At 38.5% G+C, this 25,304-nt stretch overlaps 1 protein-coding gene across 1 annotated transcript; it reads left to right on the top strand.

Annotated features, from left to right (window-relative positions):
- The first annotated feature begins 5,323 nt into the window (after positions 1–5,323).
- Positions 5,324–13,009, top strand: LOC122747541 (cell surface glycoprotein CD200 receptor 1-like). Its single transcript, XM_043993495.1, has 6 exons — positions 5,324–5,333; positions 9,690–9,707; positions 9,819–9,911; positions 11,183–11,500; positions 11,625–11,876; positions 12,900–13,009. Exons 1-6 carry the CDS (start codon positions 5,324–5,326, stop codon positions 13,007–13,009), a joined length of 801 nt encoding a protein of 266 aa, XP_043849430.1.
- Positions 13,010–25,304: the final 12,295 nt, after the last annotated feature.

Here is a 25,304-nt window from a genome sequence, read left to right as displayed (position 1 = left end):
TGCAGTGTGTATATATATATATATATATATATATATATATATATATATATATAGTTTGTATATTACTATTTGCATGTTTTCTTCCTTGATATACTATGAGCAACTTAAGATCAGTGACTTTTTATTCTGGGGAGGGGGACTTTCTTTGTATCCCCAGTGCTTAGCACAGTGCCTGTCACCTAATAGATATTTAATAAATGCTAACAACTAACAACAAGATTTATTAATAACATACAAGCGACCAGTGGATATTTACATGTACAAAAAGAATACAAGGGGACCTCTTATCTATCTACCTTTGGGTCACAATGTTGGTCTGATTACAGGAAATGAGGCCTCACACGCAGGCATGACACAGGAAATTGTCAGCCCAAGCTATAAATAATGTAACCTGGCCCTAAGCTGTTAAAGTATTGTGTGGTTTTATACTGAGATCAATGATAGTTTTTTTTAAAAAAAATTTTATTCCCCCCACAATTACATGTAAAAACAATTTAAAACCTTCATTTCTTAAAAAATTGAGTTCCAAATTCTCTCCCTCCTTCCATCCTTTTCTTTACTCTTTCCTGAGATGGTAAGCAATTTGATATAGGTTATATTTGTGCAATCATGTGTAACATTTCCATATTAGTCATTTTGTGGAAGAAAACTCAAACTAAAAAAAAAGGAAGAAAGAACGTGAAAAATAATATGATTTGGTCTGCATTCAGAGTCCATCAGTTCTTTCTCTGGAGATGGATAGCATTTTTAATCATGAGTCCTTTGGGATTGTCTTATATTGCTGAAAATACTTTTTATTCACATTTCATCATACAATATTGCTGTTGCTGTGTACCTGGTTCTATTTACTTCACTTTGCTTCAGTTCATTTAAAGATTTTCAGGTGTGATGGTTAAAATAATTACTAAAGACATAAGTTTTGGATATGCTTATTATCAATTTATCAATTTCTACTGGTAAGGGATTAACTGAACATCTCCTTTGCTTCTCATGGTCCCAAAAGAGAGCATATGGCACATGTCCAGGTTTTTTATCCCTTTTTGATAAGAGGCAGGTCTATGACTACCCCTCTCAGACCAAAGACGCCCTCCTTGTGGTCAGGTCTCAGTCACTGTAGGAGGTCAATTATGCAACAATCTAATTATTCAAATTTAAATGGTTGACCTTATTTGAAGGTGAGTTATATTAAAATGAAGTCCAAGGATGACATCAGAGAAAGGAATGTAAGACCTCTACTCAAGCTGGTCAAAGCAAAATAGTTTCATCTAGGCATGGTTTAATCTCATCAGTAAGTTCTTGGGCTATCTAAACAAAAGGATCAGTTTCCACTCGATACTCCTTTGTCAGCTTGAGTCTGGTTTAACCCAGATGAATCTTATTTTCAGGGTGAACTCAGGCTTTGAGCAGGGGAAGGACAAAGGACTAAGAAAGAAGGGAAGATCTCTGGGTCCCCCAAGATATTGATTATTAATAATTATTTCTCACAATCCCCCATCTGAAGAAGCAAATTTTCTTCAATGAATCACTAACTGATATTACTTAATTACACTTAATCAAAGGGTCTTAACTATGAAATCTATGATGGATAACAAGGTGAAGGGCAAAAGGGGCGCAACTGAGCAATGCATTGACAAAGACTAAAGGGGGCAGTCCCCTTTGGTAAGTAGACCATACAGATTGTGTACACAAAGGGGAAAAGGAGACAAAAAAAGAAAATGTCCTTTTACATCTCAAAAGTCTCATCTCATGTCTGATTCTCAGGACACCATCTGATGCAGCTCTCTATTCCAGGTGTGATCTCTGAGCGACTCCTCCCAGATGACTATCTCTTTTAGATCCTCTTCCTTAGTTGAAAATCTAGAAAACTGATTTTAACACAATTTTAAATTACTTTGCCAATAATCAGATCAGATAATGAAAGTTAGCTGAAAACCTTATGTCTAATGAAATTCACACCTTTTAGATTAGATATTTTTACAGTTTTAGGTTATCCAATTGTTACATATAAAACTCAGATACAAACAGAAAATTAAAACCCCAATTTTTTATACTTGGCATTATTCAATCCCCCATATGGAGCCTGAGATTCTACTAAGGAATCTCAGACTTCTTTACATAAGAAGATGGACCCTAAATTCATAGAAACATTGTCAGATTAACTATACTTATAACAAAAATTCAGGGACAATATAGAAAAGTATACTAAGTAATTAATTTTACAACAGTGTATATCAGGTGGATTATAGAAACATTTTCAGCTTTCAGCCATGTTCAAAAGAATAACCCCTAATAAAAATGTATATCTCTTCAAGGCAAGATATAGTGCAAGCTATGATGATATTCCCTTCTTTAACACAGAACTGAGACAATTGTGATAGTAACTAAATTTTAAAAAATCATATCCTGGTTTTGCAACTATTTGCATTATTTGTGTAATTATTCTCATATCATTAGGAGAAATTAAAGGACCTAATAAAGCTAGTAAGAGATGTCAAAGCTCAATTCAACATTGTATTCATCATATGACATCTGACATGATTTTAGGAATTTACTATAAAAAAATAAGGACATAATTATACAGTAAGGGAAAATAAATCTTTCCCTAACTTCATGACAATTCTAAGCAAAAGTTATGTGGACAGCTAAGTGCATTGAGCCAGCCCCAAAGTCAGCCAAGTGCATTATGTTTCCACTCAATGTGCCATATTGGGGAAATTAAGCCAGGAGAATCCTACCTCAGCCCTGCCAAAAGTCATTCTCCCAGCCTTTCCCATGACAACTCTACCTGCAATTCATGCAGGTCACCCCCTAGGGTTGCTGGCATCATGGCTTATTGGCTCAATAATATTTCTTGATGATCATACCTGAAGTGAGACTCATAATATCAGTTAATGGTTGCATAATGTCTTAATTTTTTTTTTCATTTAGTATTTTATTTCTCCCAATTACATGTAAAAACCATTTTTTAACATCCATTTAAAACATTTTATATGTTCCAAATTCTCTCTTTTTCTTCTTCTTCACTTACTCTTGATCTATTGATCATTTGCCAATTGGGGAATGGCCCTTATTTTAAGAAATGTGACCCAGTTCTCTATATGTTTGAGAAATGAGGCCTTTATCAGACAAACTTGCTTGAAAAATTTTTTCACAGTTATGGCTAATTCTATTTCCCTCTATCATATTCTCTCCCAATGCTGTTTATTCAGTATATATCTCCTTTTATCCTGTCCCTCCTCAAATGTTTTGCTTCTGACTACCCCTTCTCCCAATCTTCCCTCCATTCTACCACCCCTCCCACTTATCCCTTTCCCCTCTTACTTTCCTACAGGGTAAGATAGATTTCTATACCCAATGGAGTGTATATGTTATTCCCTCTTTGAGACAATTCTGATGAGAGTAAGATTCACTCATTCCCCCTTACCTCCCTCCACTTTCCCCTCCACTGTATAAGCTTCTTATTTCTTTTATGTGACATAATTTACCCCATTCCACCTCTCCCTTTCCCTTTCTCCCAGTGTATTCTTCTCTTACCCATTAATTTTATTATTTTTATATAACATCCTTTCATATTCAACTCACAACTGTGTCCTCTGTCTATATATACTTCATCCAACTGCCCTAATAAGAAAGTTCTTATGAGTCACAACTATCATCTTTCCATGTAGGAATAGAAATAATTTAACGTTTTAAAATCCCTTATTATTTCTTTTTCCTGTTTACCTTTTTATGCTTCTCTTTAGTCTTTTTTTGAAAGTCAAATTTTCTATATTAAGCTCAGGTTTTTTCACCAAGAATGCCTGAAAATCCACTATTTCATTTAATGCTCATTTTTTCCTCTGAAGGATTATGTTCAGTTTTGCTGGGTAGGTGATTTTTGGTTGTAATCCCAGTTCCTTTGCCCCCTGGAATATCATAATCCAAGTCCTCTGATCCTTTAATGTTGAAGCTGCTAAATCTTGTTATCCTGACTGTGGCTCCACAGTACTTGAATTATTTCTGGATGCTTGCAATATTTTCTCCTTGACCTGGGAGCTCTGAAATTTGGCTAAAATATTCCTGGGAGTTTTCCTTTTGGGATCTCTTTCAGGAGGTGATTGGTGGATTCTTTAAATTTCTATTTTATCCTCTGATTCTAGAATATCAGGGTAATCTTCCCTGACAATTTCTTGGAAGGTGATGTCTAGACTCTTTTTTTTTTTTTTTTTTTGCGGGGCAATGGGGGTTAAGTGACTTGGCCAGGGTCACACAGCTAGTATCAAGTGTCTGAGGCCGGATTTGAACTCAGGTACTCCTAAATTCAGGACCGGTGCTTTATCCACTGTGCCTAGCCGCCCCCTAGACTCTTTTTTTTGATCATGAATTTCAGGTAGTCAAATAATTTTCAAATTATCTCTCCTGGATCCATTTTCCAAGTAAGTTGTTTTTCCAATGAGATATTTCACATTGCCTTCTATTTTTGCATTCTTTTGGCTTTGTTTTATTTCTTGATTTCTCATAAAGTCTTTAGCTTTTACTTGTTCAATCCTAATTTTTAGAAAGTTATTTTTAGTGAGCTTTTGTACTTCCTTTCCATTTGGTTGATTTGGATTTTCAAGGCATTCTTTTCCCCATTGACTTTTTGTACCTCTTTAACGATTTGGCCCAATCTGTTTTTTAAGGTGCGATTTTCTTCAGTATTTTGTGTGTCTCCTTTACCAATATATTGACTTTCCCCCCCATGATTTTCTTGTACCACTCTCATTTCTCTTCCCAATTTTTCCTCTACCTCTCTTACTTTATTTTTAAAGTCCTTTCTGAGTGCTTCTTTTTAAAAAAAATTTCTTAGTGGGGCAATGAGGGTTAAATGACTTTGAGTGCTTCTAAGGCTTGATATCAATTAATATTTTTCTTTGTAACTTTGACTTTATTATCTTCTTTTTAGGGTATATTTTGATCTTCCTCATCACCATAGAAACTTTCTAGGGTCAGCATTATTTTTTCTGTTTGCTCATTTTCCCAGCCTATTTCTTGGCATTTAACTCTTTGTTAAAGTGGGGCACTGCTTCCAGGGTAGAGGGTGCACTGTCCCAAGCTTCAGGGGCTTTGTGCAGCTGTTTTCAGAGATCATTCTAGGGATCTGTAAATTTTCAGTTCTTCAAAGGTGGTATGATTTAAAGAGAAATGTGTTTACTACTCTCCTGGCCTGTGCTCTGGTCTTTAAGCAACTGCAAGCCTGATTTTCTGCCCTGTAACTGTGAGGAGCATCCAACTCCACTGTAGCTGCAAGCTCTAGTGTGCTAATGCTCCTCTCTGCCTTGGGACTGTCACACAAGGCTGGGACATGGATCCAAGTATGGCAAAGCAACGGAGTCCTGCCTCAGTGCTAGCAAAGAGACTCCTGTAATCTCCTGCTGGCCAATTGTTCAAACCTCTTACTATCTGTTGGATAAGAGTTCCAGAAGAAGTTGCTGGAGCTACTCATTCAGTGGTTCCTAAGGTCTGCTCCTGGTCTGTGGGGACTGAGTCTAACTGGATCTGCAATAGCTGTGATTGCACTGGTGCAGACTGCAGTACTCTGCATTCAATTCTTACCTGGGTGCAACAGACCTTTTGTGCCAATCTTCTAAGTTGTCTTTGGCTGGAAAATTATTTCACCCTGTCCTTTTGTGGGTTCTGCTCCTCCAGAAATTGTCTTATGGAATTATTTAAAGGTATTTGGAAGTGTCTTGGGAAGAACTCAGGTGAGTCACTACATTTCCTCTGACATCTTCTCTCCCCGTCCCCCAAATGTCTTAAATAATAAACTCCAATAATCAAAGCCTCATATGGATTAATTATTAAGGGTAAAAATTATAACAAAGAATGTGATTTAGCTTCTTGACTCAGGATGTAGTTATAATATACCAATAATTCCAAATATATTTCTTATAAATATAAAGTTAACAATTACACAAAAATTAAATGACAATTGTTAATGATTAGCAACATCATTCATAGGTGCATAATTTCCATCAATTTATTATTTCACATGACCAGAAATTAATTTAATCTGTCCATGAATTCCTTATATATAAGCTTAATCTATAAAATCTTTAACATATTCATTATCTTTAGTATGTAACACTAAAAATTTCTTCTTTGAGAAAAGGTTAGAACATCTTAGTACAACAGCTAAAGCACAATTTAAAAAGATAACAATCTTCAGAATAATAAGGATCCATTTAACTAAAACTACCAAGAAACCAGACCTGTGAAACCAGGTAAATCATGAAGAGGGGTCCCACCATGAACCCTCATCAGTTGTCCCATGCATTTCCTTCACAATTTGCTGAGTGTCATTCATAATTATCTGAAGCTGATGGACATTTGTTATAGCATGTTTTTTCCATATGGCTATAGATAGATTTGATTATTTCATATGAAAACTATTCATATCTTTTGATCATTTATCAATTGAGGAATGGCTCTTATTTTACTGAATTTGACTCAGTTCTTTATGTGTTTGGGAAATGAGGCCTTTATCAGACAAACTTGCTTCAAATTTTTTTTACAGTTACTATTGCTAACTGAATTTCCCTCCATCCTACTCCCTCCCCTTGTCATTTACTCTATTCTCTAACTCCTTTCATCCTTTCCCTCCTCAAAGGTGTTTTTCTTCTCTCCCTCTCCCTATATGTCCTCACTTCCATCACCCCCACCCCCTGCTTATTCCCCTCCCCTCCTACTTTCCTGCAGGGTAAAATAGATTACTATACCCAATTGAGTGTTTGTGTTATTCCCCCTTTTATCCAATTCTGATGAGAGTAAGGTTCACTACCCTCATCAATAGATCTCTGGACTTCCCTGGCAGGGAAATCAAGGGGCTTGGCCAAGGGAGGGGTAGAAGGTGGGATCTGGAGAGGAGGGGAGGGACCAGGGCAATTTGAATTAGACTTGATTTTGAACTCAGGCCTGGTTTCCCTTTCCCCCACTTCCTCCACTGCTAGGGGATTAAAGGCTTCTAGAGGTTGGGTCCTAGCCTCCAAGCATGCAAAATTAGAGAATCTCTTAGCATTAGAATTTGAAAAAAATGCAGGAGTCTGAGGTTTCCCTGAAAAAGCATGGCTGGGAGAGGGGGAGATATTCCCTTTTGTGAACACCTTGCTGGCTCTTCTAACAAAAATAAAAATAAAAAATCCACAAAAACAAAGCATTAACATGATCTTATCCCCCATTTGTCTGGTTAAACAGACTAAAATAAAAAATAGGGTAATTAGGGAGTTTAAAAGGTCCATTTGAAAAAATTTAAAGGGAAAACAACTGGAACTTAGCAGTTTAAAGGGACAGGGTAGGGGAAATTTCTTACCCAACCAGAAAATCAGAAGATGGAGGTTTCAGCTTTCCTCTTCATGGTCAGCCATCTGTTGAGGCTAAAATTCTAGCTAGTCCGTCTAAATTATCTAATGATTGGTCACCAATAAATTATAAGCTTTAGCAAGAGTTAGGCTTTTAAGCATTTATTAAGGAGAATAAGAATTTGGTAAAGAGAGAGAGAAAGGCCTACATTCATCTATATATTAAAAGGAGAGAGCATTCCTAGCTCTGCTCTCCGCCAGAGTCCACAGGAAAGAGAGCAAGTCAGAGTGCCAGGCTCCCCCTCCCTCCCACAAGCAAACGTCACTTCCTGACACCAAAGAAAAGACACATGGTCTTGCCCTCAAAGACCTTCACCTCATGGCGGAGCTTTTCTACAGTAAGTCTCCACCAGGTGGCGCCATTCCAATCGTTACAGGTATTCCTGACTCCAGAGCCAGTACTCTATCCACTGCACCACCTAACTTTCTCTTGCATCCCCTCAATTTCCAATTCTTTTCCACCACAAAAAGAGCTATTAAAAATATATTTTTTTACAAATAGGTCCTTTGGATAAAAGTTTTTAGAGCCTTTTAGCATAATAGAAGACATTTAATAAATGTTAATTGAATTGAATCAGATAAGCAGATCATAAGTATTTCTGAACACACAGGGATAGGCTAGGTAAGATTCATCAGGATGGTAGAATTCTCTTTTGTCAGGTATTATACTCAAGTATTCATCAATCATTCTAGCAGATTGTGTCTAGTGTCCTTCTCTTCCCCCATCTAGGGCAGGAAATCTTAACTCTGTGTATTTGTGTGTGTGTGTGTTCAACACCCCTTTGGTAGTCTGTTGGAGCCTATGGGCCCCTTCTGGCACCCAACGTGGGGCACAGGATCTTCTTGTTTTCTTCTCACCATAGCACTCTGAGGTAAGAACTCCTTTTCATTTATTCCCTCTCTCCTTATTGACTCTATCCCTTGCCAGCACTCAGGGAGGGGGTAAAGTGGGGTCAGCTTTTCCACGTGTTTGGAAGCAGTGTCTCCCTTTCTCACAAAAAGCTTGGCCTGAGGTCCAAACCATGTTTAGACCATCGGATTCAATATCTCCTTGGACAGGACTGTGAGATTTAGAGCACTACCAATCTGTTGAGAAAGATATTGCAGGGAAGATCCACCATGAGGAGAAAACATGTGACTTGGAAACCATGTGACTTTAGCATCCAGAAGTTACCTGGCGTCCGGAAGTTGCTGGCATCCGGAAGTTACATTGATAGAACCACCCGTGGGACCTGTCAATCAGAGCTACCAACCAATTAGCTTGGAGCTGTGTGTGTGTGTGGACAGCCCTGTTTCCTGTTTGAGAGGAGGCTTTGGGGAGAAGGAGGCAGGAGCAAGATCTTTTTTGGCCCCCGGATCTCGGCTTGGCTGGAGGACAGATTCTGGCTCTCTTAGCTAGATAAGTGAAGGTGTCTTGGTTGCTTTCTCTCTGATCACTAACTTCTAATGCACTTTAATAAATACTTAAAAGTCTAAACTCTTGCTAAAGCTTCTAATTTAACGTGACCACTTATTAGATTTTAGACATACTAGCTAGAATTTTAGCCCTTTACAGGACAACATGTGCATAAAGGTTTAAGTAACCTTATGCCCATAAGGCAGAGAGGGAGTGTCCCAAAATATTCTCTTTTACGGTGCATCCTGAAAAATTGGACTAAATTCAACCTTACAAACCTGAAAAAGTAATGCATGATCTTTTACTGTAATGCTGTCTCCCTGCAATATCAGTTGGGTGCCAGAAATATGTCATGGAGTGGGGGGGGGAATAGGTTGTGGGGTCCTTAGGTTTTCCTCTGTAAACAATTACACTCTGTCACACAGTCCAATTTGTTTTATTTGGGTGCTAGAGAAAGTGATGGAGAAGAAAGTCAGGTTTTGCCTCAAGGGAAGGAGATGACTTAGAAACAATCTCCTCCTAGAACAGAAGAAAGGCAAAAGCTTTTATACAGGATAGATGGGGTGACCACTTAACAATCAAAAGTTCCTTTTGGGGAATCAAGGTCACCTAGCTAAACTAGGGCTGAGACCAATATTTTCTGACTCAAAATCCTGTGTTCTTCCCATCACACTATGAGTTTAATGAAATAAATCTGGTTAATGAAAACCATATTGTTTTCATGAGACTGGGCAAGAATCTTTAGTTTCTAAGCTGAGCTGTGTGATGAAAGGTAATTTTTGTTTAAACCCAAGGGCAGAAAGTGGAAGCTGTGATTACCAAGTCTGATCCCTAATTCCTTTGTTACTTCTCTCCCTTCTGTGGAATTTTCCTTTCTGGGTTTTGATGTTTTTAGCTTGTATTTGTATTTCCTGCAGGTGGAAATGATGCTTATGGTTAGTTACTTTCCTAAGAGAAACATATGTTTTATGTCCTGTGGGGGAAGCAGGTGTCTCCATATGCACTGGTGTATCGGTTTTTCCTTCTATGCCCCCATTTCCCTCTAGGATACACTGCTGAATGTTCAACCCAACGACCTAGAAGTTCAGCCCTGGCCAAGAGGCAGACACATCTGAGCTCCAGTAAGATCACCACAGCTGGTAATGTATTTCCTGATGTAGCAGCCAACAACAAAGGATGGAAGCATATGGTCATTGGAACAAAAAATTGGCTGAATTCAATGAAAGAGACACATTGTCTAAGCACCCACAGCATTGAGTGTCATGTGTGTGAGAGATACAAATATCAAAACATGGCTTTGTATGGCTTTTTGTCTTTGATCAGATCCATTCCTGCAGCACATGCTTATTGCTTCATGAGACAGGGTGAAATTTAGGACAGCAATGGTTCTTTGTGAGTCAGACACATTTAGAAGTTAAGGGGAAGACAGGTGTTATTGGCCCATTAAGATGATTGGGTCATGTAAAGTCAGCCTTTCCTTGCATCCTTTTTGCTCTAAAATAGGGGATTTTAACCTATTTATTTGAGTCATTAACTTTTTTGGCAGCTCAAGGGGACCTATGGACCCCTTCAAAAATTTTTTAAAATGTATCAAATAAAATGCATAGAATTACAAAGGAAACCATTTATTCTGATTGGTCATCAAAATAAAAAAAAGATTCACAGACCTCCCAGGTGAACAGCCCATGTGAGTCTCAAGAGAAGGACGCTATGAGTTAGACACATTGTCCAATGTAAGTTCTCTTCTAAAAATTAAAGCTATTTCTCTTTCTTTTTGATTAAGGAGATAGAGAAGGCTAATGTCACCTACTAATCTCTGATACCTGGGGCCCTGGTTTAGAGACCATATGTCCCGCTTCTTGGAGAGAAACCAATGTCACCTCCTCACTCTAGTGGTACTAGATCTTTAGATTGGTTTCTGAAGCTGGGTCTAATGGTTTTAGTATGATTGATGCTTTATACATGATTTCCTTTCATCATTGGAGTAGGGATAGAGAACAGAGACTAGACCCATGATTCCTTGGTATAGGGACATCCCATGTGAGGAACCTCTCTTTAACAAAGGAGGGTGACTTCTTCTTTGCAACTTCATGGTCTAAGTGCTGCCTAGAATACTGAGAGGTGGCGTCCAGGGTCACACAAACAGTATGTGTCCTGGGTAGAACTTGAAGCCAGGTCTTCCTGGCTTTGAGGCTGCTTCTTTCTACGCCAAAGTGCACTGAGGAAGAATAGCTAATTCTGAGATTTAGTCTCATATTGCTCTTTCTCAGAGTGTTAATGTTTCTTGTTACACATGGGAAATATTGGAAATTATGAGTGTTGATAATCAAGAATCACCTTGAAATAAGAAAAGTGTGGATAAAATTGGCTTGTAGATATTTAAAAATTATATTATTATTTTTATGTCCAGTTGACTCTTCAGTGTCTGTATGGGTGCATACCAAGGCTGTTTTCTCCTGCTATACTTACCCAATGAAGAATCTTATAATGGCTATGTGGAAAATACTTCCCAGAGACAAAATTCCATGTATCATGACCTACAGATCAGATAAGAATGAAACCAAGGAAACAAACTGTTCTGATAAGAGGATAACCTGGGAATCTAGGCCTGATCAGAATCTTGCCCTCCAGATAGACTCAGTGAAAACTGAAGATGATGGGTATTACGAATGCGTTATTGCAACATCTGATGGGATTTTCCAATCTGGCCATCATCTCAACGTGTTAGGTAAGAACAGTTTCTGTTAGTGTTATTGGTAAATAGATCCAGGAAAAAATGACAAGTAGCTGTTTCAACTCTACCACCTCACTCTTATGCTAAGAAAAAAATTATTCCCTCTCATCTTCTGCAGTGCCTCCTGAAACAATCTTGTCTGCAGATGGGAATGGGACTGTTAGGTGTGAAGCTTCTACTGGGAAGCCAGCTGCCCAGATCTCATGGGTCCCTGAGGGCTATTGCCTCAGTGTGAACGAAACTCATAGCGACAGGACAGTGACTGTGAAAAGTATATGTCACTGGGATGGACTCAATGAAACTGAGGTGACCTGCTTCATTTTCCATTTGACTGGCAACAAGAATCTGTCCACAGAACTTCTACCTTCTCGTAAGTAGTTCCCTCTTATATTTAATGCTTTGGTCCTCAATATTTTATCCCAGAGGGAAGATAATAAGGAAAAGTCTAGGGCAGATCAGAGAATTCAATAACCTGTCATGATTATCCTAAAACCTATATAGGAAACTCTAAGACATTTTGCCTATGTCTGAAATGTGGAATGACTCTCTTCCCTCCCTCCCCCCAGTGGGGCATTGGTTGAATGTTATGTTTTCTGTCTTGTTTTCACATTTTTTTTCATGGAAATGTTTGTAATTGTGCTCTAGGAGAAATTTCAGCACAAGAGCCTCAAAATTAGGAATAATCATAGGTAGCATTTATATAGCATCTACTATATGCCAGGCACTGTGCTAAACACCTGAGAGGCAGGTGCTATTATCAGCACTATTATTGTTCCTTTCATCCTTCTCCTCTCCTCATATGCTTCTTAGAGCTCTTATATGAATAATATCTAAAAAGTAAGTAATACTCTCTGTGGTGGGATCCCAAGAAACCTAAAGATTCCAACCCCCCAGGAATCCTTAAACTTTCCCAAGAGAAAAACAGCTCTGCCAATCACCTCAGGAATAAGGTGTGGCCAAGCAGGACTCTGGTACACTGATAAGAAATGCCAAGGTCTGAAAAATGATATGCAAGATATGGATGGGTGCTGCATGCCTTACTGATACCCCATTATTCAAAAATCTCCTGCCACTTATTTGGCCCTTCCCATTTTTGCATTTCCCTCCCAGTTGCTTTGTAATTCCCTCCCCTTTCTTTGTTTTATAAATATGCAAAAAGACCAGATCTTTTCTTACTCAGAGAGACAGTTTTCCATAGTTATTCTGTCTCCTACCCATGTATTCCTCTCTTCTAATAAATCTCTTTTTATTTTACAAGATTCACTATGAACCTCCAATTCTTTGGGTGAAGTAGCCCCCAATCCAGGTTGTAAGTCTCCCCAACATTCTTTATACTAGAATTTTAGGCGTATCAGGAAATACCCTTAAAAACATTCTGTGTTCATGTTTCAAGATCTCAAGCATTCCAGACTATTGTTACTCTACAACAGCCTCTATGTTCTCTTGGGCTTAATGACCATCATAGGATTCATCCTCATTTGGAAGGTTGTTTGCCACAGGTGAGTTGTTTAATGTGGATTGTGGTCATTCCTACCCCCCCCCCCAATGATCTATTACTTTGGAAAATTAATAGTTGCCAAGTCTGTCATCTAAAGGAAGTTTGGGTTGCCCAAGATCTGGTGAAATAGACCTGCTGGTGGAAATCCACATGTCTCCTTTCCTAGATTGACCATATCATTCTTGTTCATTATGAAGTGAACCATGAATTGATTGGAATGCAAACAGCTGAGTTTCCCAATTCTCCCCTCATTTCAAGTTTCTATTAACTCTCAGTTCCTTTAGTTAGGAAAAGGAAACAGAATCTTGGAGCTTTGTGGTAATTGTTGTTGTTCAATCTTTCAGTTTTGTCTGACTACATGACCCCATGAACTTTGTCCAGGGGGTTTTCTTAGCAAAGTTACTGGACTGGTTTGAATATTTGCTTCTCCAGTGTGTCCCCATTTTGCATATGGGAAACTGAGGCAAATAGGGGTTAAATGATTCGCCCAGGGTCACAAAGCTTAAGTGTCTGAGGCCAGATTTGAACTTAGATTTTCCTGACTCAAGGCCCTGTGCTCTATTTATTGCATCACCTGCCTTTTACAATAATATATCCTAACAAGACATAGAATTTAAAGTCATGTGGATCTGTCCTGGACCTTGCCAGAAAGAATTTTAGGACAATAGTGAACAGAAAAACCTTCTCTTAATATGATCTCAATGACAACATAGTTCCATAGCATTGGACCTTGACATGAGGATTTTTTTTTCTAGCCTAGTGCCAGTGTAGTTATGGAAAATGTCACAAAAAAGGTACTGGAGGGGCGGCTAGGTGGCACAGTGGATAAAGCACTGGCCCTGGATTCAGGAGTTCCTGAGTTCAAATCCAGCCTCAGACACTTGACACTTACTAGCTGTGTGACCCTGGGCAAGTCACTTAACCCCATTGCCCCGTAAAAAAAAAAAGTACTAGAGACTAGAGAAAATAGAATAAATGTTTTGAAAGAAGGCATAAGATATCATTTTCATTGAACAGGACATACCTTCAAGGATGGAAACAAAGAATAAAATTGACCTCTGAAGAAAAGTTGGCTTCCTGAGTGCTAATTTTTTTCCCTAGAGTGTAGGTTCTACTCTCTCTGAATGTATTAAAATCCTGATATTTAGAATAGTAAAAAGGTTCAGTGGATAGTATTCAATTTGGAGTCAGAAAGATCTGAGTTCCAATCCTGATTTGGGTACTTACTAGCTATGGGACTTTGGGCAATTCATAACCTCTGTCTGCCTCAGTTTCCCCATCTCTAAAAATAGCACCTACCTCCCAGGGATTTTGTAAAGACCAAATGAGATAACATATTTAAAAGTGTTTTGCAAACCTTCAAGTACCATATAAACACCATTATCATTATTATGCAGTCCTTGAAGTACTTGCAAAGCACTTTATGTATGTCATTTTATTTGATCTTCATAATATCCCGGGGAGGTAGGTGCTATTATTATACCTACTTTATGGATGAGAAAACTGAGGCAGACAGAGGGCAAGTGACTTGCCCAGGTTCCCATAGCTAGCAAGTGTCTGAACACAGATTTGAATTCCTCTTCCTGATTCCAGGTCCAGTATTATATACTCTGGAATACCTGGCTGCCTACTATCAACAGGCAATCACAATGTCATGAGACTTGTGTGAAAACTAGGTTTATTACAAGAGAAATGAAAATGCATGGGAATCCAAAAGGCTCGAAGTATTTACAGAATTTTACACTTTTACAATAGCAAGACAAAGAGAGGAGGGGATACCAGAAAGGGGCTTACCTTGGGAGGGGGAACATTGCATCAGAAGTGAAGGACACCAAAACCACTTCCCATGGGAAGGAGCAGGGTGATGGCAAAATCACATTCTTTTCCCTTGAGAACTTCCCTTATTTGTAGAAGACCCCAGATGCAAGTGAAGGCCAAATTTAATATATGGAGAGTTAATTGAGTGGCTCACCATACTATTGGGGTCCCAGAAATAATGAGGGACCTCTAGGTCCAAAGCTCCCTCCCCTCTGAACTGCCTTTTTAGATATTTCTCTCAGGCCAATAAGAAAGGAGCCTAACAGCCTCTTTTCCACAAACGAATCAGGTTTTATTTAATGGGAATGAAATAAACAGCAAAGGTAAAATTAATAAAATCAAAGACAACGCACAAGTATGACATATTGAATTCCTTGATCTCATAGGGAGGGTTGAGGAGGGAGGGAGGAAGAAAAATTTAGAACACAAAATTATCTCAGGGACCTTGATCTCATCGGAGTGGGCTCATGGAAGGAATAGCATTCATACCCAATTGGTAGGAGTAATCTATTTAACCCTGCAGGAAAGTAGGAGGGCTGGAGGATAAGGAAGGAAGGGTGAAAAAAGGGAGTGCAGAGCAGGGGAGAGGATACTCAGAAGTAAAATACTTTTGAGGAGGAATAGGTAAAAGGAAGATACAGTAATGTCATGGGAAGGGAGTGGAATGGAAGGAAATAGTTATGATGACTGATTATAATGACAAAACGTATGGTACTTACTTTGCTGGGCTTTTATGAAGAAAATTCTCTGTCAAACTTAAGGTACTATATACAGGTTATGATGAACAGGATACTATCAGAAAAACTTGGAAAGACCTACATGAACTGAAGCACAGTGAAATGTACTATATACAAAATAACAGCAATAGTGGGGAATGATCTGCTGGGAAGCATGTGGTTATTTTCAGCAAGGCAATGATCCAATATAACCCTGAAGGACTTATGAAGATTGCAGCCCATCTGCAGAGAAAGAACTGATAGTATCTAAAAACAGATGGAAACACATTTAAAAAATTATTTTTTCTTTTCCTTTATGACAATTCCTTAATCTGAAGTTTTGGCTTTTTTAACCATTTTCTCTCACAACTAGCTAATATGGGAATTTTTTCATGACTACTCATGTGTAACTTATTTTGAATTGCTTGAGTTCTTGTGGGTGGGGGGTGGGAATGGAGGGAAGAAAAGAAGTTGGAACACAAAGTTTTAAAAAATTGATGTTTAAATTTGTTTTTACATATATTTTGGAAAATAAAATTCTATTCAAAGCAAAAAAAAATCAAAGACAATGCAATAGGGAAAAAGAAATATGGACAATCCTCCTAACTCTAACCTAAGTCTATACAATCTCCAAACTCGCTTCCAGTTTAGCTAATTCAAAAGAGCAGGGCTCGTATGTTAACTCATCGCCTGGAGTTCGTAGCTTCAATGGAAAACCAGCTTTTCAACCAGGGCCTGCAGGATTTGTCTGCTCCTGCTGCTCACACCACCAGAAGAGAAAATCACTCCAGAAGAGACTGAGCTCCCCTCAGTGAGCGTTTACTCTTCCTCCCCCAAAAGGGGAGGTCCTTCAAAACTGCCTGTGGAGAGTGGTTTCTCCTGCTGACATCAGCAGCACACATCACTCAGGACAGGCCAGGTATGACTCATCCCAATTGGTCTGCCAAATTCCAATAATCTTACCACATGCACAAGGAGTATCCCAGCCTGGCATAGATGGCTGGCGTCTGTCTTTCCTCCCAAGGATACAGGGGGCATCCATCTTGGAGTGCAACACCAAATTATGTCACTTCAGGAGGAGCTTTGTCCTCAACACATTCAGGGCATCCTACCTGTTGAATCCTTCCTTCCTTCTTTCCTTCCTTTCTTTCTTTCTTTTTTTCTTCCTTCCTTCCTACCTTTCTTTCCTCCTTCCTTCCTTCCTTCCTTCCTTCCTTCCTTCCTTCCTTCCTTCCTTCCTTCCTTCCTTCCTTCCCTCCTTCCATCCTTCCTTCCTTCCTACCTTTCTTTCCTCCTTCCTTCCTTCTTTCCTTCCTTTCTTTTTCTTCCTTCCTTCTTTTCTTTCAATTTAGCATTTTCCCCCCATTTACAAGTAAAAACAATTTTTAATATCTATTTTTTTAAACTTCGTGTTCCAAATCGTCTCTTTCCTTCCCCACCCCACCTTGAGAAGGTAAGCAATTCAATATAGGTTATACATGTGTAGTCATGCAAAACATTTCCATATTAGCCATGCTGTGGAAAAAAACAGACCAAAAATCCTCAATAAAAATAACATAAATAAAAACTATGCTCCAGTCAGTATTCATATACCATCAGTTCTTCTCTGGGAATGGATAGCATTTTTCATCATAAGTCCTTCAGAATTCTCTTAGATGATTCTATTTTGCTGAGAATAGCTAAGTCATTCATAGTTGATCATCATAAAATATTGCTGTTACTTTGTACACAGTGCATTTCACTTTGTATCAGCTCATGTAAGTCTTTTCAGGTTTTTCTGAGAGTATTTTGCTCATCATTTCTTATAGTGCATCGTAATCACTTTCCACAATTTGTTTAGCCATTCCCCAATTGATAGGCATCCCCTCAGTTTCCAATTCTTTGCCACCAGAAAAGAGCTTCTATAAATATATTTTTAATATATTGGTCCTTTTCCTTTTTGTTTTTTATATCTTTTTGGATACAAACCTGGTAGTGGTATTGCTATGTCAAGGAGTATGCATGGATTTATAGCCCTTTGGGCATAGTTCCAAATTGCTCTACAGAATGGTTGAATAAGTTTACAACTCCAACAACAATTCATTTACGATTGATTTTTCCCCATATCCTCTACAATATTTGTAATTTTCCTCTTCTGTCCTATTATCCAATCCAATAGGTAAGAAGTAGTACCCCAGAATTGTTTTGATTTTCATCTTTCCAATCAAGTGAGTTAGAGCATTTTTTTTTCATATGGCTATAGATAGCTTTGATCACTTCATCTGAAAATTGTTCATATCTTTTGATCATTTATCCATTGAGGAATGGCTCTTATTTTAATAAGTTTGACTCAGTTCTCTATATGTTTGAGAAATGAGGCCTGCGTCAGATAAACTTGCTTCAAAAATTTTTTTCACAGTTACTATTGATAACTCTATTTCCCTCCATCCTATTTCTTTCCCATGCTGTTTATTCTGATGAGAGTAAGGTTTACTCATTCCTCAGCACCTCCCCCATCTTCCCCTTCACTGTATTAGCTTTTTCTCATTTCTTTTATGCGAAATACTTTACCCCATTCTACCTCCCTTTTTCCCTTTCCCTCAATGCATTCCTCTCTTACCCCTTAATTTTATTTTAAAAATATATTTCTTCATATTCAACTCATACTTGTGCCCTCTGTCTATATATGCTCCATCAAACTGCCTTAATAATGAGAAAGTTCTTATGAGTTACAAGTACCTTCTTCCTATGTAGGAATGTAAACAGTTTAACCTTTTAATATCCCTTATGGTTTCTTTTTCCTGTTTACCTTTTTATGATTCTCTTGAGTCTTGTATTTGAAAATCAAATTTTCTATTCAGCTTTAGTCTTTTCACCAAGAATGCCTGAAAGTTCTGTCTTTCATTGAATGCCCAATATCCCCCCCACCCCCGAGGATTATACTCAGTTTTGCTGGGTTGGTGTGAGTCAAGTGTTTCTGAAAAAATATGGCAACCCCAAAAGACAAGTCAGGGGATCCTCCTAATAACCCTTAATACTACCTAATGCTAGCTGTTATCATTACAGAAATGCAATGTAACTATATGTATACCATTATTCATGGATGCTGAAAATTTGGAGAGAAACGAGTTATTTTAAGTGGTGTGACTGTTTTTACATTCTGCATAGGGAACATTTTGAAAGGCTTTTTCCTGCAAAGACAATGTCCAGAGATAATGAAAGGAATGAGTAATCATAAAATCTTGGGGGGGGGACATTTTTTAGAGATTATCTAGGTCAGCTTCCCACCTAAAGGTACAATCACCCCTACAGCATCATTGACAGTCAGTCATCTAGCCTTTTCTTGAACAATTCCAGTGATATGGAGTTCACTAGTTTTGAAGTTTAGCATGTTTGGCACTCCCCTTAGAACAGCTACCTGAAGGTCAATATACTCTGTGCATCTACATCTGCTAGAAATGACAGCTTGTGAGCTTCTATTGAGTTGTTTTCTTTTTCTATCTAAGTGCTTATATGACACAATGTTTTAAATCAAAGGTATTTAATAAAATAGTATAGTAAGAAGACTTACTATTGAACCTTCTCTCTATAAGGGTACATTCTTTCAAAAATAAACATGACATCAGTGGAGAGAATGATCATGCATAAGAGTGCACACATGGGGAATATGTATGGAGGAACAACCTATACCTCCATATGCTATAGGACTCCTAATGTCTTTGAGTGATATCACCTTTATATCTTTATTGTGCTTGCTCCCTGATGGATCTCCACTGAGTGTATTGTTCTAGGCTCACTGGCTTACTTCTCACTGGGCATGGCATTTCTACTCAGCACACTGGTCCATGCTGGTCTTACTGTGTAGTCCTTGCTGGTCTTGTGGCAGTGGCTGTGCACACCATTTTTGTTGGCTGGCACATTCTTTTGAAGGTCTTGGGTGTCTCATCTCTCTGTTGGTCTCTGCCACTACCTTTTGGGCTCATTTTTTTCAGAGCTAGTCATGTTGCCTTAATTTTAGCCTTCTAGGTCATAGTGTATAGAACCCTGACATAAAGACCCAGTGGCGCAACCTTGTGCAAACTAGTTTTTCATTAAAAGTTATTGGAGGGGGCGGCTAGGTGGCGCAGTGGATAAAGCACCGGCCCTGGATTCAGGAGTACCTAAGTTCAAATCCGGCCTCAGACACTTGACACTTACTAGCTGTGTGACCCTGGGCAAGTCACTTAACCCCCATTGCCCTGCGAAAAAAAAAAAGCTATTGGAACCATCCTTGGGCCAGGGGATTAATGCTCAAACTATGAATATACCTTCCTGATGGCTTAAGAATAAAAGCCCATAATACCATTACTAGGTCTGTATCCTAAAGAGATCATAAAAAGGGAAAATGACCCACATATACAAAAAATATTTATAGCAGTCCTCTTTGTGGTGGCAAACAATTGGAAATTGAGGGGATGTCCATCAATTGGGAAATGGCTGAACAAGTTGTGGTATATGAATGTAATGGAATACTATTGTACTATAAGAAATGATGAGCAGGCCGACTTCAGAAAAATATGGAAAGACTTAAGTAGACTGATGCTGAGTGAAGTGAGCAGAACCAGGAGAACATTGTATACAGTAACAGCAACATTGTATGATGATCAACTCTGATAGACTTAAATCTGCCGCAATTCCAAAGGACTCATGATGGAAAATGCCCCCCACATCCAGAAAAAAAGAACTGTGGAATCTGAATGCAGATTGAACCATACTGTTTCTCCTTTTTTTTTTTTTTAGTTTTTTCCCTTTTGTTCTGATTTTTTCTTTCACAACATGACTAATGAAGAAATATGTTTAATGTGATTTTACATATATAAACTATATCAGATTGTTTTCTGTCTTGGGGAGGAGATAGGGAAAGGAGGGAGGGAGAAAATGATAAAAATCTTATAAAAACAAATATATTTATATGTAACTGGAAAATAATAAAATGCTTTTAAGATTAAAAAAAGAGGGGAAAGGGGCAGCTAGATGGTGCAGTGGATAAGGCACCGGCCCTGGATTCAGGAGTACCTGAGTTCAAATCCAGCCTCAGATGCTTAACATTTACTAGCTGTGTGACCCTGGACAAGTCACTTAACCCCAATTGCCTCACCAAAAAAAAAAAAAAAAGAAAAGTGGGGGCAGCTAGGTGGCGCAGTGGATAGAGCACCGGCCCTGGAGTCAGGAGTACCTGAGTTCAAATCTGGCCTCAGACACTTGACACTTACTAGCTGTGTGACCCTGGGCAAGTCACTTAACCCCAATTGCCTCACTAAAAAGAAAAAAAAAAGAAAAAGATTAAAAAAAGAACAAAAACCTATAGACAAGGAATCAGGAGCTCCTCACTCAGGCTTCTGATCAGTAGACCAGCATGGCAAACAGAGTAAGGGAAGCTATGCTCTGATGAATCAATGCTGTATCTATGCTGAATATCCTTTCCCTTCTTTCTTTGAGGAAATGTCCTTTTGTTAACTCTTGGATGGTCTCTAAGTTTCTCATTTTGTTCCAATATGCACCTGAAAACACCAGACTCATTGAATTCAGGCCTAGTCTACAATAGGAAGGACAGCTTCCATAGTCATGGGTACAGTGCCCAACTAACAAAAATCAGGCAGCATGTTGCCAGGCTGAAATGATGTCTTTCTTTTTCATCTCTTAATCTCTGGTTCTCCAAGCCCTTTTTTACAAATAAGTACTTAGTTTAGGGTAAGATGTTCAGATGTTTCCAAGGTCATTTTAAGTTTAGCATCCAAAGGAATCTTAATCAGAACAAAAGGTAAGTTAAGGAGTCTGTATCAGTGGTCTCTACCCATATAGCCTACATTCCTGTTTTTGTGAGGCATGTCTGCCACCAGCAGAGCCCTGTTGCTTTAATGCTATTTTTTTGGTCAAAACATTAGAAAACCTCAGGCTGCTCATTCTATTTTTGAATGGTATAAAGTTCTTGCTTTTATTTAACTGCTTACCTGAATGTAGAAGGTTGCTCTTTATTATCATTATTATCTGTATTACTAATGCAGAGGAAGGGTTTTGCATTCTCCCACTTTCAATTAATTTTTTGTTGTCTTTTTTTTTCTTTTTGTAGGATCTTTGAGTCAAGGTCTACTCCAAATGTTAATATGGTAAGATAAAGAGAGGAATGATGACTGTCCAAATCATACAGTGTGCCTGGCTGGGATTTAGGGTTTGCCCTGGCTGGCACTGACTGAAGGCCAGTCCCTCCTGCAGGGTTCTCCAATATCCCCTTAAGGGGATTCAGGGGCATTCAGTCTATCTGTTATTGGTTGCAACAGATTGTATTCTCTCAATTGTAGGGGGCTCCCTGCTTCCCAGTTCCATTTAATTTGGCAGCTAGATGAAACAATGGATAGAGCACTGGGCCTGAAGTCAGAAAGATCTGAGTTCAAATGCATAGTTAGGCACTTAATAACTGTGTGGCACTGGGCAAATCATTAAACCTGTTTGTCTCAATTTCCTCAACTATTAAATGAAGATAATAAGTAGGTGCTATATAAAAGCAAGATATTATATAACCTCTTATTTTAAGTCAGATTAACTTTTTACAATGGAATATTTACTTCATTGCTATAAGAACAAATATACAAACATCTCTCCAACACATGGGAGGCATAATACACTCACTACACTAATTCAGTCTCTGGGGAAAGCAGAGAGATTAGGTTCATAGTATAACTCACTTCCTATGCAGCATTGTCTCACCAAGTTAAAAATCCAAAGCCCTCCTTGGGTTCCAGTCCCAGAATCTCTGGTTTCTCAGGGCTTCCTGGCTGGGCTGATAGGAACATCTAGCTTCAAATACTATTTCCAAGGTTGTCATGGCTTGGATTCAGGATTTCCATGTCCTAGAACTGAAAAAGGCAAATAAAAAGACCATACCAAAACCCCAAGCCAATTTCTCAAGGCCACAGGGCTTAAAAGGGTGTAGGGAAAGGTAGGGGAAGGTAGTCCTTCCCCTCACTCAGCTCAATTCATGGTGCCTGTGTTGTGAGAGAACAGGACTCACCTTGGACACTTCCAGAAAGAGAAGGAGATTGTCACAGTCTAGTAGTTTTAAAGATGCAGCTTATTCCAACTATATAGTCAAGAGAAAGAGGCTGTTCCCATTTACATGGTGGGAGAACAAATAATGTTACCTTCTAGAAGCAAATCCATGGCATCTCCCAGATGTTTGCCTCCATGTTAGGCAGAGGGTTATGCAATCTGGGCATTAGTAAAGCAATGCCTATTTATGCTTGAATGAAGCACAACTTAAACTTCTTATTCTTATGGGGTTCATTTGCATAAGGTCACTATTTTGCCAGATAAAAATGAACCTGATTGAGTCCCCTATTCAGGATTGATGCTTTGGATCTACAATGTGCATAGGGGACAGCAACATTGGCAGAACACTTCTCAAATAGAACTACATTTGTTTAAGATGCAAGGTTCTCTTTGTACAAAATCATGCCTATGTAACTTTTGGTTGACCAAGCTTTCATTTTTCTATGTAGTGACTATTTGAAGAAAGGAAGATTTGAGAGAGAAAGGTCACCAATCACTCATTGGAAAGGGGAGCTTTCAATATTGGATATGTTTTTTTATTTCTTGTGATCATGTTTTTTGTTTTTTTCTTCTCTTTGATTTACCTGGATAGAAGCAAGAGGAAGATTATGTAAATTACGTGAAGGGCGTATACTATGACTCGAAGACACCACATGAAGACCTACATTCTAACTCCTCTTTCTTCAATCCTGTCAGCTAATTGAACAAGAGTTTGGGGATAAAGAGTGGAATTGGCAGTAATATTTCTAATCTGTTTATAATTCTCCTTCCTCCTTCTTCTGTACCTCCCTAAGAAAAGAAGGAAGAGTGATATGGTTTTTGGATTCATCCTATTGTGGATTATTTCCTTCATGTACTCCAAGTGGTAGAGAATTTGTGATAATTAGCTGGCATCTTGCTTGATTATCTAAAATGCAACCCTAAAGCTTGTAGTATTAAATCAGTGTTGTGCATTTATGCATTTAACATTCAGCTTGTGCTCTGGCTAACCAATTTGTACAATGATTAAATTTTGATAGCTCATAGTTATCTTTCCTTGTCTTGACAACTCTGGGGATCAGCACCTCAGAGAGCAATTTCATCAGTTTTTCAGGGTGGCCAGGATATTTTGTACTTTAAATTGCATCAGAATACAAAAGTGACCTGCTAACATTCACAAGTCAGCCATGGAGATTTGTTTGAGCATCTTTGTTGAGTTACATCAAAGAAGTATAAAATTATATTCAGGGGTCATGTTTACTATAAATATTTCCCCCTTTTAGACTAAATGCACCTTTGAACTCTTTTATTGAATAGTTCAAGGATTATCCATCTTTTCTTTCTATGTCTAGTTGTATGTATCTGTATTTATGGATATATGTGTGTGTATATATTGTGATGAAATAATGGGATTTAGCAGATACTCAAAGACCCACCTGGAGATTAATCTAGACTGATTGAATCAAGTGAGAGTGATTGACTGCTGATTAGCCTACTTCAAGTTAACTGGATTGTGATCACACCTGACTAGCCCTTAAGAAGGTATTGTTCTCAGAAACTAGACTGTGAACTCAACTTTAGAACACCTTCAAAACCAATGGATTTGGATGACGCCAACCAATCGGCTTGAAACAGTGTGTATGGACCGCCTCTGTTCCAGATCTGTAAAAAGCTTCCACAATCAGCTTGCTGGAGGGTTCCTGATTAAAGCAGGCTCATGGCAGAGGACTTGAGGAAGAACCCAACCAGGCTGGAACTCTATGCTACATAGGCTTTTTCTTTTTTTTTTTCCTTTCCTTTTCTTTTTTTAGTGAGGCAATTGGGGTTAAGTGACTTGCCCAGGGTCACACAGGTAGTAAGTGTTAAGTGTCTGAGGCCGGATTTGAACTCAGGTACTCCTGACTCCAGGGCCAGTGCTCTATCCACTGCGAGATAGGCCTTTTCTTAACTTTCTGAATTCCATGTTAATACCTGTATGCTTTAGTAAATGTTTAATGCCCAAAGACTGGTGCTAAAGCTTCTAATTTAAGGCAATCACACAACATAGATTTTAAACATCTATCTATATATATATATATATGTATATATATACACACACACACACATACACATATTATTCATTATTTCTAGGGTTTTCATCTCCTGCTATTCTGAGGAGGGTTTTTTTTTTCCTCTCCCAAAATGACCTTTCTAAGGATTCTGTCAGGTTTGGTTACCATATTACCAGTTTCTCCTGTGGAGATACCTTTCCGACTACATTTGTTTTTTGAATTCTGGGTCACAACTATGCTGGGGAGCTGCAGTTTTTCCCCAAGGCACCAAACTTTATAGGGTTCTGACAATATTTGCTCTTCATCAGTATAAAGAAATGACAGCTTTATATCTAGCAAATAAGTACAATTGTTTTAAAAAGGAAAGGAACTAAATGGTGAGAGAAATTAATAGTATACTGTTATGTTAACTAATTATTAATTTGTGATCCACCCTTTTCCTCCCATTTCTGTTAAGACCCAACTCTTGAAAAGGTCACTCAAGTTTCTGAAAGGTATAGCCCCCAGGCATATCCTGGTTTACTAGGTTGGGCAGGACCCAACCTACCTGGGAAATCTAATTTCCGTTTAAGAGTATAAACAGAATCCAGTCAGGGTGAGCCTTTGCCTGGGGGAGGAACCCCTGTCCATTGTCCTTGATTCTCTCCAGTAGAGTTCAGGGCAACCCAGCT

Source organism: Dromiciops gliroides, chromosome 3 (genome assembly GCF_019393635.1).
Source record: "Dromiciops gliroides isolate mDroGli1 chromosome 3, mDroGli1.pri, whole genome shotgun sequence".
NCBI classification, from domain to species: domain Eukaryota; kingdom Metazoa; phylum Chordata; class Mammalia; order Microbiotheria; family Microbiotheriidae; genus Dromiciops; species Dromiciops gliroides.
Note: the sequence above shows the minus strand (reverse complement) of the source record. Positions and strands in the feature narration are given on the sequence as shown.

Excerpts from the sequence above, each read along its gene's own strand:
- LOC122747541 (XM_043993495.1), top strand. Across the intron at positions 9,912-11,182 it reads CAGTAAGATCACCACAGCTG|TTGACTCTTCAGTGTCTGTA; the intron begins GTAATGTATTTC and ends TTTTATGTCCAG. Across the intron at positions 11,877-12,899 it reads CACAGAACTTCTACCTTCTC|ATCTCAAGCATTCCAGACTA; the intron begins GTAAGTAGTTCC and ends TCATGTTTCAAG.